The sequence below is a fragment of the Chrysochloris asiatica genome, unplaced genomic scaffold, assembly GCF_000296735.1.
Source record: "Chrysochloris asiatica unplaced genomic scaffold, ChrAsi1.0 scaffold00055, whole genome shotgun sequence".
Taxonomy (NCBI): domain Eukaryota; kingdom Metazoa; phylum Chordata; class Mammalia; order Afrosoricida; family Chrysochloridae; genus Chrysochloris; species Chrysochloris asiatica.
In genome coordinates, this window is record NW_006408573.1 from 7,412,183 (window position 1) to 7,430,519 (window position 18,337).

Sequence of the window (18,337 nt, forward strand, 5' to 3'; positions counted from 1 at the left end):
AGAGTGAAACATCCAGCTGATAAGAAGAGAGGGCATATGTACAGGAACACCCACACTTGCAGATAATATCCACTTGACCTGGTTTCAATGACTGAATGATCAGAGCTCAACTAGAAGAAGAAAGAGGGGAAAAAAGAGTAATCTGATACAATTTGATGAACTTGACTTACACCTATGGATGGAGTAGCTCAAAAGAAGGAACAAATCTTTTCAGTGAGGATCATTCCCACCTCCTCCATACACAGAGTAGACAAGGATGGGCAACTTGGACATTGGCTAGCCAAAATGCGGGGTTGGGGTGGGGTGGGGACTACAAAGGCAAGAAGTGACTGGCTTACAAGCTTTCACAAGGGAGCCTAGATCCAGAGCGCATGGATGAAGGTAGAATCTCCACTGAGTGTATCCAATCTGTCTGGGTGGGGCTAATGAAAGGAGATGGGGAATGGTGAATAATCGTTATCAGGACTGACTGTGAGGGTTGGAAATGTAAAGGTGGATGTTTTGTAGCAAAAGGACGGGAGTGATTGACTTTGCAGTCCAGGAGCAGAGATCCCTGGAATCATCAAGGGAGAAGAGCGGAGTGCGAGACCCTACCCAGAGAAGCAGTAATGCCAGAGATGGAGGCAGAGATGATGACGTGAAGAGATGGAGCAGCTGGGGACTCTACACCCAGAGAGGGAGAGGGGCTGTGTGCTGACGACCAGGGGGCAGGCTTGTAGTGTATACCCTTTGGTTGGTTGATGATGCATGGAGGGGATTGTAACCATGGCAATGAAACGATATACAATAGGATGAATGTAAAGCTAATGTTCTCCCATGTAAACTATCACATAATTCATAATAAAACATTTAAAAAAAAAGAAAAAGAGAGGAACCTGTGCTTGTATATAGAAGATAGACTCTGGACCAATGCACAATGTGGTAGCCTTGGTTGTCCATAGGACAGAAACAGGGAAACAGGGAAGGGAGGCAGGCTTGGTTCCCTCTGTGCCCTTTCATATCTACTGGATTCCACACCATGCGCCTAATTTTTTCTCAAACAATAACCTTTTTTTCTCCGAGGCTTCCCGGCCCCCTACCTGGATGTCTTCTCCGCCTCCCAGCACTCGTCCTGGGTAGGCATAGCAGGAGTTGCCTCTGTGCCCTGCAGGCTGGTTCTGGCTTCCTCGGGCTCCACCTTCTCCCAGTCAGGGTCCACCTCCTCAAGGATGAGCTGGAGCTCGGGCTCCACTTGTCCTCCGGGGAGGATGCTAACTGCAGGGGACACAGGAGGAGTCAAGTGTAGGGCCAGGGGAAGAGTGGGACTAGGGGACCTTGGCCATCACCAGCCAGGCCTCTCTCGGCCAAGCAGTGGGGAAAGGCCCCTCTTCAGCAGAGCCCTGAACAGCTGCTACATTCGGGGTAAAATTTACAGTGATTCACCCTGTCTCCTCCTATTGTGTTCCCCCTAGTTTTCTTTATTACAGTTGATCGAGTTTTCTTCTAATAGGAGTCCCTTTAGGGAGTTTTGTACAGAAGTCAAACAAAGACGGGCCAGCTCAGGACCCCACTACAGTAAATTCTAATCACGGCATCTCAAGAGATGTCAAGGGACCCAGGCTGGGGGCTGCCTTGCCACATCCAGGTTCAGGATGGCCTGGATTGCCTCAAGGGTGTCAGAGAGCCTTGTTCACTGCCTGCTCTCTAGATGCCACCTCCTGGTAACAATACCGCGGACCCCTAATCTAAGAACTCACTTCTGGGAGTCCTTCTCTCCCTCCAGGACCTAGAAGTTCCACCGTCCAAGAGATTTTTAATTTCTTGGTAACTGTGATTCCAGCTTTGGATAGGAGCCTGTCATTTTCTACTTACAATGGAGTTCTGGTGTGGCGCTGGGGGCTAATGCACCAGACTTCAAAAGCCATTTGGATTGCAAGGTCAACAGTTCAAGCTCACCAGCTGCTCCTCGGAAACCCTATACAGGGTGGTTATGGGTCGGAACTGCCTCGACAGCACTAAACAACAACAACTTACAATAAAAACCCCACGAGGCTATGTTGGCAGATGTGGTAATGTCATGAGAAACCTCAGCCTACTCCCAGCTGGTTGTCAGGGAGGTGATGGGAGACTGTCCGAGTGTTCCTAAACAGCTCCAGGGGTCTTGGTGGCCCTCAAGCAGAGCATAAATCATTAAGTCTGACTTTAAATGGAGGCTGGCCTCAAACCTTATCCTGTGACCTGTCACTTTGGAAGCTATCATTTGTGGTACGGCATAATGATAGTAATGTTGTTGTTGTTGTTGTTGTTGTTAAGTACCATCGAGTCAGTTCCAAATCATTGTAAACCTCTATAGAGTTTCTGAGGAGCAGCTGGTGAGTCTGAACTGCCGACCTTGTAGCTCAAACTGACCTTTCAGTCCAGTGCTTATCCTACAGCACCACACCAGGACTCCAGCTGCATTCATTACACAAGTACTATATGCCCATCCTATGCTAAGTGGTTTACTTGCATTAACTTGGTGAATCTTCAGATCAACCCTATGAAGTGGGAACAACGACCCTCCCCATTTTGTTTTCCTTCTTTTGTCATTTTACTCCCCACTTTATTGTTGAGAACCTAATGCAGGTTTAGGGCCTTCTTTTATGGGATGTTTTCCAAGGACCAGGCACTGGGTCACATGCCTCCCAGGGAACAAGTGTCATCCCCCTTTCACAGAGGAGGACCCCACTCACCAGGGAAACCCCCAATGTGACCCTAACTAGCCCTTTCCACAGCCAGTCCTGGCTCAGCATGTGGCCCTGGGGTTTGACCAGCGAGGCACCTCCAGGTGTGACTCAGAATCCAGTGGCAGAACTCGGTGTGCCTGTTGCTACGTATGGCTGTCCAGCAATGGTGTGGCATCTTTACTCCAAACAGCCACTTGGGATGTAAGTCCCTGCCTAGGTCTAGCAGGGAACACCTGAGGGAGCAGAGCATCCCTTTGCCTGCTAGCTTTGACAGCCACCCTATAGGGTGAAAACATTGCTCTCCACATTGGATAGACCAGGGGCCAGATCAGAGAGGTCAATGACTTGTCTGAGACCATACAGGAAGTCAGAGGCAGGGCCAGGTTTCCTGACTCAAATTCCGGGCTCTCCACAGGGCGTAGCCTGTCCCTGGCATGCAATTCCAGGTGTCAGACCTGCCCTGTGAGCGTCTGACTGGCATCAGTGGCTAACCTATAATGAATTAAATACTGAGCCAGTGCTGGCTTCTGAGTCTTCCCTTCATGTTCATCTTTTCTTTTTTGGCACTGTTACGTGAGCGAGGACTTTACAAGTGCTGCCTCCTTCATCTTTTATACAAGCCTGCAGGGCGGGCCCTAGGCTGTGCCCACTTTATAGCCAATGACGCCTCAGATTAGAAAAGGGCCGTACTTGAGGTCCCCAGCCAGGATGGACAGGGATAGGGACTTTGCTCGCCCTCCCCACCCCCCAGCAGGCTTGGTGGAGAAGCTTCTCCTCACACCTCCTCCCACCCCCTCTAGGGCCAGGTCGTGACTGGGGTCTTCAAGGTCTCATGGGAACAGCTGTTCCATCGGAGCTTAAATTTTGCCCCTGGAACTTCTCAAGGGGTCCACATTTCCTAACCAATATCCTTTCTGCCAGCCTAGGATGACCTCAGGGCTATGGAATGAGGTGCTGACCCCAGCAGGGAAGGCCAGCAGACATCTGGAGAAGGAGTTGATTTCCAGGATCGGCACAGAACCCTTAGGTCAATATTCCCTTTTCTATTACTCCCTTCTTGGAATGTTACACTGCTACCCAGCTTGTTAGCAGTGAGGCAGCCTGTCATCAGCATTTCATGACAAGACTCTTCTGCAAAAAGTAAATTCAGGGTCAGTGCCTCCAGTTTGAACCAGATCCAGGAGCATACATAAGCCATCCAACAGTGTCTTTCAACTGACTGTGGACCCATGAATGTCTAGGAAGAACACATTATCTGACTCACTGACCTCCCTGGATCTGCTTTAGAAGTAAGGGGTGTACCTAGAGAACACCCATTTATGGTCAGAGGCAGTTTGGGGGCTGGGAGGGGCAGGAAGAAGTAGGAATCTCAGAAAGCGGAGGTTATAAAGACCCAGGTGCCCCCAATTCATGAAGCCTCGTGGTACTTTGGTCACAAGACCACAAGTTGCTCCTTGTCTGTTCGGGCAATAAAATCCCTTTTTGTTTCTTTTGCACCCCAGTGTTCACTTTATTCCAATTGGCTAATGAGGTAGAACAAGGACCTGAAGGTTGGGAGATGATAGGCAGGCAAGAAACCCTGGGACACAGGTGTGAGGCCAACACCCCCTCCAGAAAAGACAAACAACCTAAAACTTTTACAGTGGAGTAGATTCAGACTCGGGGTGACTGTGAGCAGGAATGCCTCAGAGGGTTTCCAGACTGCCGCATAGAACTGTCAACTTGTCAGTTAGCAGCTAAGCACTTAACCACTGTGCCACTAGGGCTACTCAAAGGTGGTGAGGGTGAGGGCAGTTCTGAGGATGGAACAAAAGGAGCAAATATCCGGAAAGGGCTCACAGGAAACTGGCTCTTTGTGTCAAAGACAAAGCAGGGGAGCCACTGAAGGTAGTTGAGCAGAAGAGTGACTTCACAAAGATTACTCTGGGCTGAGCAAGCATTGGAGGTGGGGAAAGCCTCTGGTAACTTCTCGTTGCACACTCAGGGCCCCCAAGTCCAGGCCTAGGATGGGACACCCTCATCCCTCGGCCTCTTCCTCGTCCTGACCCCAACCTCCTCCCACCTGGGTCCCAAACACTGTTCTCTCATTGTTGTTATTGTGTGTCATTGAGTTGTTTGGACTCATACCGACCCTGTAGAGGGTTTCCAAGATCAACTGGTGGTTTTGAACTGTCGACTTTGCAGTTATCAGTCCAATGCTGATCCTACAGCGCCAGAGCAGGACCCAATCTCTCATTAAATTCATTTTTTTCACAGTGTGATTCCAGTCCTGCACCCATTACCAGAGTCACCAGATAAGTGAGCGCTTCTTGAGACTGCAGATTCCCAGAGTCTTCCCATCAGAATGGGCTCCATGCAACGCAACCATCACTGGGTAAGCAGTGGTGTCATGGAATCATGGGCTTGATATATGAATTTATGCTTTTTCAATGATCATTAGAATGTTCTGTCCACTGGTGGTCTGGACCCCGAGGACAGGTCACATGGCCAGGCCCCAGGAGATTTTCCGGGGAATGGTGTCCAGAGGGAGTGCCAGCTGTGCCAGATCTGTCCTTCCAAAGAGCTCAGCATAAAATCTGCCATGGGGCCTTGCCACTGCCTTCCATCAGGGAAGTCCCCCTGCAATCTAGCCTAAATCTTTCACCTTGCCCTCCTAATGGAAAGTACCTGGTTGTGGTCTTTCAGACCCACCATGCGCCCTAGAGGTGGCTCTGGCCCCATACCCTCACCTCTGCCTGGAGGGTGCCCTCCCCTCCCCTGCAGGTCTTCTCTTCAGTGCACCCTCTTCTTCCGTCCATCCATCTGTCCATTTGTTTGTCCGTTCACACTCCCCCAGACTCCCTTCTCCCTTGTTTCAGAGGTCTTGAGCTGTCAACTCCCCTGAAACAAAAGGAGAAGACAGACAGGTGGGCGTGCAGATGGACAGATGGAGGGAATGAATGGATGAGGGGGTGAATGAGTGAATTTAGGAGGAGCTGGGGAAGAGCAGGGAGAAGAGGGGACACTCACCCACACCCTCAGCCACTGCGCTGCGTCTGCGCCCTGATGCCCGTGTTCCTGCAGAACCCACACAATGGCAGGAGCTGAGATTCCCTCTCCTTCAGGTGGAGTAGGGAGGAAGATGGGGGTCTCTGTGGTCACAGCCCCTCTAACCTTTGTCTGATTGAGCAACTACTGCCAGACTGGCCACCGTCCTTCCCCCTGGTAACTTGCTCTGTGACCAAGAGAACAGGGGGGCACTGCCCTGCAGCCTCCCAGGGTACCAAGAGCACTATGAGACAGAACACCTTGCTTTGAAGGCCAGTGGGCTGGCCACACCAAAGCTCTTCCTCCTCGTGGTCATTACAGTCACTCTGAGCTCATTACCTCCCACGGTGGGTCCAACATGAAATGAAGGAAGAGCTGATTCTGCCCTCAAGCCCTCCTCTCCTGGCCGCAGGGCTCTACTCTTCCCCAACCCCTCCATCATTGCTGCTGCCACAAGAGACGGCACAAACCTCCCCAGCCCAAAGGACGGAGTCTCACTGTCCCTGTTCCTGTCTCTGCTCTCCACACACCAGGGACCCTGCTTAGAAAAACCACTTGTCCTACTGCCAGGAGGAAGGTGGGAGCTCTCTTTGGGTGTCCCAGAAGGCACACACACACACACTCCGGGACAGCCCCACTGGCCATGCACACTCAGAGCAGAGGACACGAAGCAGGCCCACCGAGGCATCACTTACTGGTCTGCACTTCACACATCTCAGGAGTGTCAGGTCCCTACATGGGGAGAAAGAAAGAAAACCCATAACAGCTGCTCCAAAACCAGAAGACCCTCAACAGTACCCCACCCCGGCCTTGGACACCCTAGCTCTCTCTGTCTCTGTCTCTGTCTGTCTGTCTGTCTCTCTCTCACACACACACACACTCCTGGGTGCCTGGGAGACGCTTTTGTGTCAGACTCAGTTCTTCCCTCCTCCCCTTGCCTGCCCAGAGGCCACCTCTGCTCCAGCCACCTTGCTCCCAGCACCCTTGCTCCTCTAGGCTTTGCTCCCAGGATCTGAGAAGACTCCCCCTCGGCCCTGCATTAGCAGCTACTCCTCGAAGGCACCCCTCTAGCCCCACACCCTCCCTGCCCCATCCATCCCCTGTGGCCCTCCTCCCTCCATAGCCCTGTCACTAGGCCGTTCCTGGAGCAGGATTCTGAGCTGCTCTGTTTCTACCACCTGTGCACACTGAACAAACACAGGTCTGAAGACTCAGTCTGCAGGGAGGGGCCCCTGAAGCCCCTGCCTCCTCCCACTGCCACCCTCCCAACCCCCATCCTGGCCCAGACTTGGAAGAGGAGCAGGAGCCGGGAGCCCGGGTCTGGAGTCCATACATCTGAGTTCTGGCTCCAGCCATGTGACCCTGGTCCAGCCTGCTGGGTCTCAGTTGTCTCATGAAAGGGGGAAGAGGGTCCTGTGGTGCCCAGACCCAATGAGGGAATTAATGGTGGGTGAATGTGGGGACTTTGGGAGCCTAAGTCTTAGGTGAGGAGAGGTGGGGTGCTCCAGAGAGCCACACGAGGGACACCTGCTCAGAGGAGCCTGGTCAGGACTTTTGTCACTCAGGGGACATGACTCTCCTGTGTCCTGGGCCTGGATATCTTCATCTTTTCCTTCATTCTCACAACCCTGGGCCCATGGCTCAGGTGGGGAAACTGAGGTCCAAAAGGGCCAGGGCCAGGGCCAGGACCAAGGTCACATAGTCAGAATGAAAACCTAGGCTTCTCACCTCCCACTCCAGGTTTGTCTGTGAAGACTCCCAGCAGTCCCCAGGGGAAAAGGGCAGACCCAAGGCACAATGTCAGATCCCTGGATTCTTGGAAGCTCCTTTCTTTTCTAGAACATTCAGGTCTCTCTTGCCTCTGGATTTTCTACAGACTGATCCTCTCTCTCTGCCTAAAGGGCATTCCTACACCATTCCCTTTACTCTTAATCTCTTCCTTCTTGCCCTCTTTCAGGTTGGAGGTCACTTCCACTGAGAAGCCCTCATTGATGCCCCTGGAGGTTCCTCTGAGCTCCACATCCTCTCTGCTTTCCCCATCCAAGAAGCAGGTGAATGGTGCTAGACCAGCCATCCCTGGCCCTGTGTTCTCAGTGCCTCAGAGAACGTGAGGGATGAACGCATGAGAAGCAGACCAGAGGCCAGGTGGGCTCAGCTCCGCTGACAGGCTCCCTCCTTCCTGCTGTGCACCAACCCAGGGCTCACAAGCTGACCAACCCCCTCACCTAGCTCCCAAGAGCAGTCCCACCATCACCACACCCCAGGTCACTGACCTGCTCCCCAGTCGTTCCGTGGATCACCGGCTGTGGTAGCGCCTTCTCCAGCCTTTGCAGGACCCATGCCACCAACCTGCGGTGAGAGAAGGTGAGGAAACTGGGGCCAGAGACTGATCCCTCCCAGGCCAACAACAAGCCTGCCAGAAGCCGACCAGAACCCACGTCTCCAGCCTGGAAGTCTAGTGGCACCCTCACCAGGCAAGCCTCTAACTGCTACTGGGAGCATTTGTAATATGTACCCCTGGTTTGGTGGTGGTGGTGTTAACCCATAGCAACCCTGTATAGGGTTTCCTAGGAGTGGCTAGTGAGCTTGAACTGGTGACCTTGCCGTTCAAACAGGCATTGCAGGTAGGCTTAACTCAGATTTACCTTGATCCCTAATATTTTATGAATGAACACGGCTAGGGTCAAGGAACTCATGTAAATTGCCAGATTTTGGCTCAGCTAGTAAAGCAATCATTCAAAATTCATTACCAGATTTGAAAACCTTTCAGTATATTGAAATCCTAAATGATGAAAGGGCTTGGAAAGAGATGATCAGCAATTAATTGTAGGTCATTTAAAAACAGCTACCATATGATGTTTTCAATAACCTCATATGTATGCGAAAGCTGGACAGTGAATAAGGAAGACTGTAAAAGAATTAATGCCTTTGAGTTATGGTGTTGGAAGAGAATATTGAAAGTGCCATGGGCTGCCAAAAGAACCAATAGATCCGTTTGGAAGAAGTGCAACCAGAAGCTCCTTACAGGCCAAGATGGCCAAACTTCGTCTCTTATACTTCGAGCATATTGTCAGGAGAGACCAGTCACTGGAGAAGGGTATCATGTTTGGTAAGGTGGAGGGTCAGAGAAAAAGAGGAAGACCCCCAGGGAGATGGATTGGCCAAGTGGCAGCATCGATGGACTCAAGCATGGCAACAGTAGTGAGGTTGTTCCAGGATTGGGCAGTGTTTCGTTCTGCTGTGCAAGGGTCGCTATGGGTCGGTACCGAGTAAATGGCACCTAATAACAACTGGTAACCTCTATGTGTCATTTTACTTTTCCTTCTTATTTTCATCCATTTTAGCTGGTGACTTTGAGTTAAGCAGATACTACATGATATGCTGTTAACAATGGCAGAGGTGTTAAGTCAGTGCCACAAACGATTATCGAAGAGCATATAAACTAAAAAGAAATCAAAGGAAACGAACAACCAAAAACAGACATTGCAGTCCAGCACATTAACCCACAGCACCACACCAGGACTCCTACCCCCGGTGATGCCTTGGATTAAACATTGTACTACTAACTAAAAGGTTGGCAGTTCAAACCCACTAGCTGCTCCTTGGGAGAAAGATGAGGCGCTGTCTGTTCCCATAAAGATTTACTGTCTCTGAAACCCTAAGGAGCAGTCTAACCGGGTCACTATGAGTGGAATCCACTGGATGGTAGTGACTTTAGATGACTGTCTCAATTGTGGAGTCCCTGGTATAAACTGTTAATGCTCTTAGCTGCTGACCAAAATGTTAGAAGTTAGAGCTTACCCAGAGGCCTAGCAATCTACTACCAAGAAATCAGTCATCGAAAACCCTAAGGGTTGCAGTTCTGCTCTGACACACATGAGGTCGCCATGAGTCAGAAGGGACTTGACCCCAACTGGTTTACATTCCAATTACAAGTTGGCCCTACAACTCCATTTTCGGTGATTGTCCTACAGATCTTCTTGTACATCAGCTAAATGATTCTTGGGAAAGGTTATTGATTGGAGCAAAGGAGTGAAAACAAACTAGATTTCACCAAATGGTTAAATCAAAGCTGACCCAGCCATACAATAGAATACTATGCAGATACTGAAAGAATGAAGTCTATCTGTAAGTCTGAAATGAAACCATCTCTAAGACACATTTCTAAGCGAAGAAAGCAAGGGCAGGACGGTGCCAATAGCTTGCAACTCTCCAGTGCCGTGTTTAAAGGAGAAACATATGTTTGTCTATGTGTTGTTGTTGTTGTTGTTAAGTGCCGTCGAGTCGATTCCGACCCATAGCGACCCTGTACAGGGTTTCCGAGGGTGTAAATCTTTACGGGAGTAGAAAGCCTCATCTTTCTCCCGCGGAGCAGCTGGTAGTTTCGAACCGCTGACCTTAAGGTTTGCAGCCCGATTCGTAACCACTACGCTACCAGAGCTCCTTTGTCTGTGTGTAGAGAACTAGAAAGACCAAGAGGCTGCTAATGCACTTGTCCTAGGGACAGGTCTCTAACACTACGTGCACTTCTGCCAGGTACATGTGTTACTTCTGTAGATTAAAAACTTGAAGGCTGGGTATTGTTTAGGGTAGCTGAACCTGTTCTTGGTGGGAAGCATGGCATTCAGGTGGTTTACCTGCCTGGGTCCCCTGCTGGAAGCAGGGAGGAGGCCTGAACACCAGGCTGGGGCTCTAAAGCTGGCTCCTTCTCGGGTTCCAGGGGACTGGGGGTAGGTGCAGAGGGGTTCTCCTGGGCCTGAAGCGTAGGTTCCATATCCAAGGAGGCTCCTGGGGGCTCTTTAGCAGCAGGGAGAGGAAGAGGTGAACAATTTCACAGTATAACTCCATGGAACCCCTCAAAGGCACAGAAGGCTGGATCAGAGGGGCCAACACCGTTGATTAGGGAGCCCCTTGGGACCAACCACTCTCATCATCAGACAGATGTGGAAACTGAGGCCCAGGGAGGGGAAGACGTCACAAATCTGTCCCAGGTCCATGTGAAATTGTTCCCGTGCCCTAAGAATCTGCCCCTAGGAAGCCCCCGATGCTTCCCTAGCCCAGGTGAGAGTCCCCCAGACTCCAGTTTCTCCCCCAACCTAGTCCAAGATCCTCCCAGGGTCCCCTCCCTGTACCTGGGTCCAGGACAATGCCTGCAGGCTCAGCTCTCCAGCCCTGGGTCATAAAACAGGAGTCAGGCCATATATGGGAGTGAGCCCTGGGCTCTCCTGCCCTGGCAGCTGGGTCCTGGCTGTGACCCCCACCCCACAGTGGGTCCTAGGGCTAGTGACAGCCTTCTGGGGTAGGCAGGTCCTTCCTGGGGCCCCAACTGCCTGCTCCCTCTCCTCAACTCACCTTGGAGGTTTTGGGGAGCTGAGGCAACACTTTCTCCAGATTCTGCTCGAGCCAGCTGAGCAGCCAGAGCCTGGGCCTGTGGAGGGGCTGGTAGTCAGCCGAGTGACCTGGAGGAGGCGGTCCTCCCATCCTCCCTGAAGGGGGCCAGGGCTGGCTCACCCCTTTCTCACTCTGGCACCCATTCTGCACAGTGGGGCCAGGTACTGGATGTGCAAGGCCCCCAGGTGATGGGGGAGCTTAGACCAGCCTCAAATTCTAACCCAGGGCTTGACCAGGCTTTAGAACAACAGGTCCAGCCTCAGCCTCCTGGGCAGCTGGTGGGGTGGGAGCTGTGTAGTCATGCAAGACCCACACTTAGAGGGGCTCCGACTTTGTTTACTCCTCTTTTGTCACAGTCCTGAAATTCTTAATAACTTTTTTGCAATAACTTTTTAACGAGAGGCCTGAGCCCCATAAATCATGTTGCTGGTCCCAGGAATAGATGTTGGATGTTAGTCGCATCTGGCCTCTGGGAGCTACACCCACTTCAGGTCAAGCTCAAAAGAAAGCTGGGAGGTCCTTTGGGTACCCTCACCCTAAATTGCTTGAAAGGCCCCAAGAGTCAACTGAGAAGCCTTGAGGGCCTCCAGAAAGCAAGAGAAACAGAGTAACCAGAGCAAAGCATGAGTACCTCATTGTATGTATTCATTCATGCTGGCATTAGCTCCTCCCTAACTTGCTGGCCTCTCACTTTATGGCAGGCACTCACTGGTGACCAACACAAAGGCCCTGTCCTCAAGGAGCAAGCAGTCTGATGAATGAATGAGTGAAGGAATGAATGGAGGTAAGTGTTTGACCCTGAACTTCCAGCAAAGATTGTCAACGGAGCCTTAGGGCTTGTGTCCTGGAAACTGCAATTATCTGGCAACATGTTAAAAATGAAGGACTCTATGTAAAAGAAAAAAGAAAGAAAGAAAAAAGGGAGTCCTGGTGTGGCACTGTGGGTTAATGTGCTGGACTGCAAGGTCAGTTTGAACCAGAAGGTCGACGGTTCAAACATACCAGTTGCTCCTCGGAAACCCTATACAGGGTCACTATTGGGTCAGAACTCATTTGACAGCACTTAACAACAATGTAAAAACCTAAACCTACATTTCTAATTTCTTTTAAAAAACTGGAGGGTTTGTCCACCCAGATTGGCCTTCCTAAACTATCCCCCCATCCTCTGCCCCCGTACCCCCAGCAGGACACATGCTCCCCAGTTTGCCTCAGTTCCACCTTGCCTGCCACCCTCTGGCCAGACAGCCACCCCACTCCTCCAGCTTTATGAATACAGATGCTATTGCCATGTGTGAGGTCAGCCCAGGCACCCCCACAGGGGTCTGCGTCCTGCCTCAGGGCTCCACACAGAACCCACCTTCATTCTCAGAAGATGGCTGCCACCAAGACCTCCCATAACCAGCACCATAAACAATGGGCAGGTCGGAGCTCATCGTTCCATTTTATGGATGACAAATAGAGAAGTCTAAAATAGGCAATAGGCAAGTCCAAGGTCACACACTGAGGTAGCAGTAGACTCTGTTTCTGAATCCAAACTGTCGGCCCTGGGCACACTCCTCCTCCCACACGTACTACAGACAAGGCTCGGGGACTCCCAAACCGGTGCTCGATGATGGAGACTTACCCAGTGTCCAGGCCCTCACTAGGTCCATCTGCACACTCTCCTGTAGGGTTAGAAAATTAAGGTGGTCAGCAGCAATAGCCTGACAAAGACCCCAACCAACCTGGAGTAGGCAGCAAAAGTCCAGTACAAACCCAGACTTCTCAGGGGCTGGGTCCACCCCAACAGCACCATCATTCCTCACCCCTGAAAACCATCCTGCCTCCTCTGGTCTTACCTGGATCCCCCATGCTGCAGCACTCAAGGATCTGTACTCTACCCTGCAGGGACAGACAGACAGAAGGACAATGGACAGGCACTAAGGGCCCCTCCCTGACCTGACTCCTTCTCTGCCCCCAGTACCTGAGCCTGGTCCTTCACGCCAGGAGTGATGTTCCGAGCTGCCCCACCACTATGGATGGGCTGTGGGACAACCTTCTCCATGCCCTTCCTGAGCCAGGTCAGCATCCAGCCGCTGGGACTGCGATGGACAGAGAGACATCACCTACCTCAACCTCCCCTCTCCCTCCCTGGTCCGAGTCCACAGAATCCTAAACAACTGAATTTGAATCCCAGTCCATCTCCACTGTGACACCTCAGACATGTCACCTCCCCTCTGAACCTTGTGTCCCTGTCTGGAAAATGTGGGCATCAACTCCTGTGGTCCGGTCTGAGTGGCACCATTCAAAGTCCTTCCCATAGCTGTGCAAGTTGCAGACAACCCCAGGAGGGGTGGCCTTCCTTCTGCTCTGAGGGGAGCAGTGTGTCTGTTAAGCAAAGTGAAGAGGTAGGTGGCAGGGAGGGAAGAATGAATGCATGGTGGAAGGGGAGAGATCCGTGCCCTCCCACTTGAGGACAGGAAGCGAGATTGCCTGACCACCAGCCTCGCACTCACTCTAATTTCAAGAAGACTGGAAATGACGTCTCCTTCATATGGACCCTGTGTCCAAGATGCAAGAGATGGGGAAGAGCACCCAGATTTAGATGGTGTGTGTCTCCAGACCCGCTGGGCCAGACCTCCTGTCCCCCTAACAAGAGCCCAGGGCCATTGGCCGGCAGGGTCCAACCCACTCAGTGCATGGTAAAGAGCAGCTGAGTTCTCTTGGCCATTCTCTTACTCACTCACTGTCCCCTGCTCCAGACACAACCCACACTTCAGGAGGGCTGGGTTTCCTGTGGGACTTTTCGCTCAGGGCTGAAACTGATCAGTCTTAATCTGAGGGTCACACACACGCTTGGTTTTGACAGCATTGAAGTCTGAAATACACCAACTGGCCAATGTCACTCAAAACTCTGGATTTCTGGCACACTGGGAAAATTAGAAGCTCTGGCCACACTGGACCACTGGTTCACAAAAGCCCTGAGAAACTTCTGGAAGTTCAGAAGACACTTCCTTTCCTTGTCAGAAGCTCCCTTTAGCCAATTCCCATGATGCTCTATGACCTTTGTCTGGGGGTAACCAAAGACCTGAGGGCAGTGCACCTCCTGGCCCCCTCCCATCCTGGGTCCCCAGGGGGGTGAGGCTGGGACTAAGGAGAGGAGAGAACTGTGCTGTACCTGTTTACTTCTGGATCCACAGTGACCCGGGCCTGGAGGGATGTGAGCAGAGGATGGGTAGCCTCCTGGGTCTCTGGAAAAGAATCCCTCATACCTTAGGTTTGGGATCTCAGAGAGACCTGTTTCTACGCCACTGGGGAAGTTCAGTTAGAGGTAGAGGAGAAGAGGAAAATAGTAAGGAGGTCAGAAGGCCAGCTTCCAGCTCAGTTAGGTTCCAGGAATGCACCCTGAGCTTCTCTGAGCCTTGGTTTTCTCATCTGTGAAATGCGCCTGCCAGCCTCATGGCCCCTGGCTTGCCAGTCTGGGGCTTCAGCACTCACCGTCAGGGCGTGGGCCAGCCGTGGTCACTTCCTCCCCATCAAATGGCTCCTCTTGTGGCTGGAGGGTGCAAACGGGACCATGGAAGTCCTCAGTAAGCCCACTGTATTCAGGGAGGGATAGGCCCTGCACTGCACAGAGCCACACAACTCTATTCTCACAGTCAGTCTCTCTCTGTAAGCCTTAGTGGCCTAAGCTTCAACCCGAGACACTGCATCCCTCCCAGCCCCAACCCCCCTCATCCAGGAGACCTTCACCCTCTCCTTCCCCCAAGATGGCCTGCTAGCCTCTTATGCCTATCACCTTTCCAGGGAGCTCAGTGGGCTTCAGGAAGGAGGGAGGAACAATTGTGAAGACTTGGGACAAGCTGAGGGACAGGGAAGCAGGGCTCTCCCTCACCTCCCATTCCCCTCTAGCAGCCAGGAGGGGGCCAGACTTGGCCACCTGCCCCTCGCTCACCTGCATTAGTAGTCACTCCTTTGACACACTCACAGACATGCATGTGTGCACAGACACAAACATGGACATGCTCACTCACATCCAGACATGCGTGCATGGGCACACAAATGTGGGTGTACACATGAAGGCATGTGTGCACACAGACACAAACACACATGTCAACGCATGCCCCCGCAAATATACATGAGCACACAGGCATGGACAAGTATTGCACATACGTGTACACATGTATACAAAGATGCACTATGTAGGCCTGCATGCACCTAGAAACACAAGCATTCTGCATATGCATGCATAAACATATGTGCACATGATATCAATATCTATGTATATGTGTACACATGTCACACACATATGCACATTCACATGTGAACACGCCTGTGCTTTGGGTATACGTTTGTGGGTGCACACATGCAGCGAGACATGCAAACATGCACACACAGATGCACAGGCACAAACACATGAGTACACGTACATGAAAATATTCAGACTGACACATATTCATATACACCCATTTACGCACACTAGCATGGAGTCCTGGTGTGGCTCTGTGGGCTAATGCACCAGACTGCAAAGCTGTTTGAACTGCAAGGTCAGCGGTTCAAGCTCACCAGCTGCCCCTTGGAAACCATATACAGGGTCGCTATGGGTCAGAACCGACTTGACGGCACTTAACAACAATGTACACTGGCACACTATACACAGAAGGAAACCACAGACACATTCACGTCACACCTGTGCACACTTCTAAATATATGTGTGTGTGTGTAAACCTGCGATCCAGTTTGCAAACATCACAGACATTCCGCCCAAGGCTATGGGACACACAGGTATACATATACATGTGTGAACATGAAAACACATACGCACAAGTCCTCTATGTGAGCAGTTCCCCATTTCCTAGACATAGCCTACACAATGGCCTTTCCACGGGCAGGAATGTCTCAGCCCCTCCGTCTCCTCTAGTAAAGCTCTGCCCAGACTCTGTGTCTAGGCAGCGCTCCCCACCCAGCAGCCGCACAGGGTTTCCGAGGCTGCAAATCTGTACAGGAGCAGAAAGCCTCATCTTTCTCCCACGGAACAGCTGGTAGTTTCGAACTGCCAACCTTGAGGTTAGCAGCCCAATTCGTATCTTTGTGGGAGCAGAAAGCCTCATCTTCTGTGGAGTGGCTGGCAGCCTCGGAAACCCCGTGCAGGGTCATTATGAGTCGGAACCGACTCCACGGTACTAAACAACAACAACATAGCTGCTTCTGGAGTCCTGATGTGGTACTATAGGATAAGCACTAGACCGAAAGGTCTCTTTGAATTGCAAAGTTGGCAATTCAAACTCACCAACCACTCCTCAGAAACCCTATACAGGATCGCTATGAGTCAGAACCAACTGGACAGCACTTACCAACAGCATAGCTGCTTCCACTCTACAATGACAGAGTTGAGTAATTAACAGAAGCAGTAATGGCCTACAGGTATGACCCATAAAAACTAAATATGTATCTGTATTTTTACAGACAAACCAATCAGATTTGGGAAAGTTCTGTCAACTCTCTGGGCCTATTTTCTCATTTCTATGAGGATACTGGGCCACGTTTCCTTCTGGTTCCAACTCTCTCTTTTATGCAAGGTCCACGGGAGGCAGGTGGCCCAGGCTGAGAGTCCTGCTTCTCACCAAGGGCATATTCTCTACCTCCGCCTTCTCAGGGACCTTTTCAGGCTCCTGCTCTGGCTTCCATTCTGCTTCCGGCTCCAGTTCTGGCTCCAGCTCCAGCTTTGACCCCAGCTTATCCTCCATCGTGGTCTTCTGAGAGGTCCCCAAAGGCTGAGGCAGCACCTTCTGGACCCAGCTCAACATTCTGATCCCTAGAAGAAGTAGAGTGCTTATTACACATCTCCAGAGCGTTCACAGCTGCTCCTCCATCTGTGGGCCACTTTCATGGTTTATATATACATTTCCTTTATCTCCCATTGTCTTTAGAAATAGCTTTGCAATTATACTTCCAGGTATTTACCTTACAGAAGTACTCAAGCTCATGAGTATATAAAGAGCTTGGTCTCAAAAATGTTATACGGCAAACGATGAAAAACAACAACAACAAATACTCATCTAAAGGAGCTTGATTATTAGGAAGTACCTAAATGGTCATCTATAAGAGGGACATATGAAATAGATCTCAACACATTCATATAATGAAATCTTATGGGGTCACTAAAAGTCAAGAAGCAAATTTAGTTGAACTCACACCAGAAGATAGATATGTGCTAGAATCAAGTCATGAGCAAATCAACACTCTGTGACTTGGTTTGCTTGTCTGCAAAATGGGGATATTAATAATACCTACTAATTTTAGGTCTACCACTCATCTGTCAGTTTGTCGTACTGTGGTGACTTGTGAGTTGCTGTGATTCTGGAAGCTATGCCACAGGTATTTTAAATACCAGCAGGCTTGCCCATGGTGGACAGGTTTCAGATGAGCTTCCAGACGAAGACAGACTAGGAAGGAGTGACGAACTACTTCCAAATATTTAGTCACTGAAAACCTTATGAATAGCAGAGGAACACTGTCTGATAAAGTGCCAGAAAATGAGCCCCTCAGGTTGGAAGGCACTCAAAATGAGACTGGGGAAGAGCTGCCTCCTCAAAGTAGAGTTGACCATGATGACATGAATGGAGTAAAGTATGTGGGAGAAAGCCCGTGGGACCTTCATTTGCTGATGGGGCACAACTCAAAATGAAGAGAAACAGCTGTAAACATCCACTGAAAATCAGAACATGGAATGTTTGAAGTATGAATCTGGGAAAATTGGAAGTTGTCAAAAACGAAATGGAACACATAAACATCGATATCTTAAGCATTAGTGAGCTGAAATGGACTGGTATTGGCTATTTTGAATCTGATGACCACAGGGTTTACTATGCCAGGAATGACAAATTAAAGAGAAATGGTGTTGCATTCATTGTCAAAAAAGAACATATCCAGATCAGTCATGAGGCACAACGCTGTCTGTGATAGGATAATATCCCTGCGCCTACAGGGAAGCCCAGTTAATACCACTATTATTCAAATTTACGCACCAACCACTAAAGCCAGTGAGGATGAAATAGAAGAATTCTATCATCTTCTTCAATCTGAAATTGATCAAACATGCAATCAAGATGTATTGATCATTACTGGTGATCAGAATGCAAGGTTGGGAGCAAAGAGGAAGGATCAGTAGTTGGAAAATATGGCCTTGGTGATAGAAATTATGCTGGAGAATGCATGATAGAATTCTGCAAAAT

General features: G+C 50.5%; 1 protein-coding gene across 1 annotated transcript in view; it reads right to left on the reverse strand.

The window, feature by feature from the left end:
• CNGB1 (cyclic nucleotide gated channel beta 1) overlaps window positions 1–16,909 on the reverse strand; it is a 73,707-nt gene extending 56,798 nt beyond the window's left edge. The window contains exons 1-12 of the mRNA XM_006863624.1: window positions 16,727–16,909; window positions 14,601–14,658; window positions 14,281–14,353; window positions 13,087–13,204; window positions 12,962–13,004; window positions 12,748–12,787; window positions 11,085–11,160; window positions 10,865–10,904; window positions 10,370–10,529; window positions 8,006–8,081; window positions 6,428–6,464; window positions 1,080–1,254 (exon numbers count right to left, since the gene is read on the reverse strand). Of these exons, the coding sequence (XP_006863686.1) occupies window positions 1,080–1,254; window positions 6,428–6,464; window positions 8,006–8,081; window positions 10,370–10,529; window positions 10,865–10,904; window positions 11,085–11,160; window positions 12,748–12,787; window positions 12,962–13,004; window positions 13,087–13,204; window positions 14,281–14,353; window positions 14,601–14,658; window positions 16,727–16,909 (1,079 nt within the window). The remainder of the gene's footprint in view (window positions 1–1,079; window positions 1,255–6,427; window positions 6,465–8,005; window positions 8,082–10,369; window positions 10,530–10,864; window positions 10,905–11,084; window positions 11,161–12,747; window positions 12,788–12,961; window positions 13,005–13,086; window positions 13,205–14,280; window positions 14,354–14,600; window positions 14,659–16,726) is intronic.
• Window positions 16,910–18,337: the final 1,428 nt, after the last annotated feature.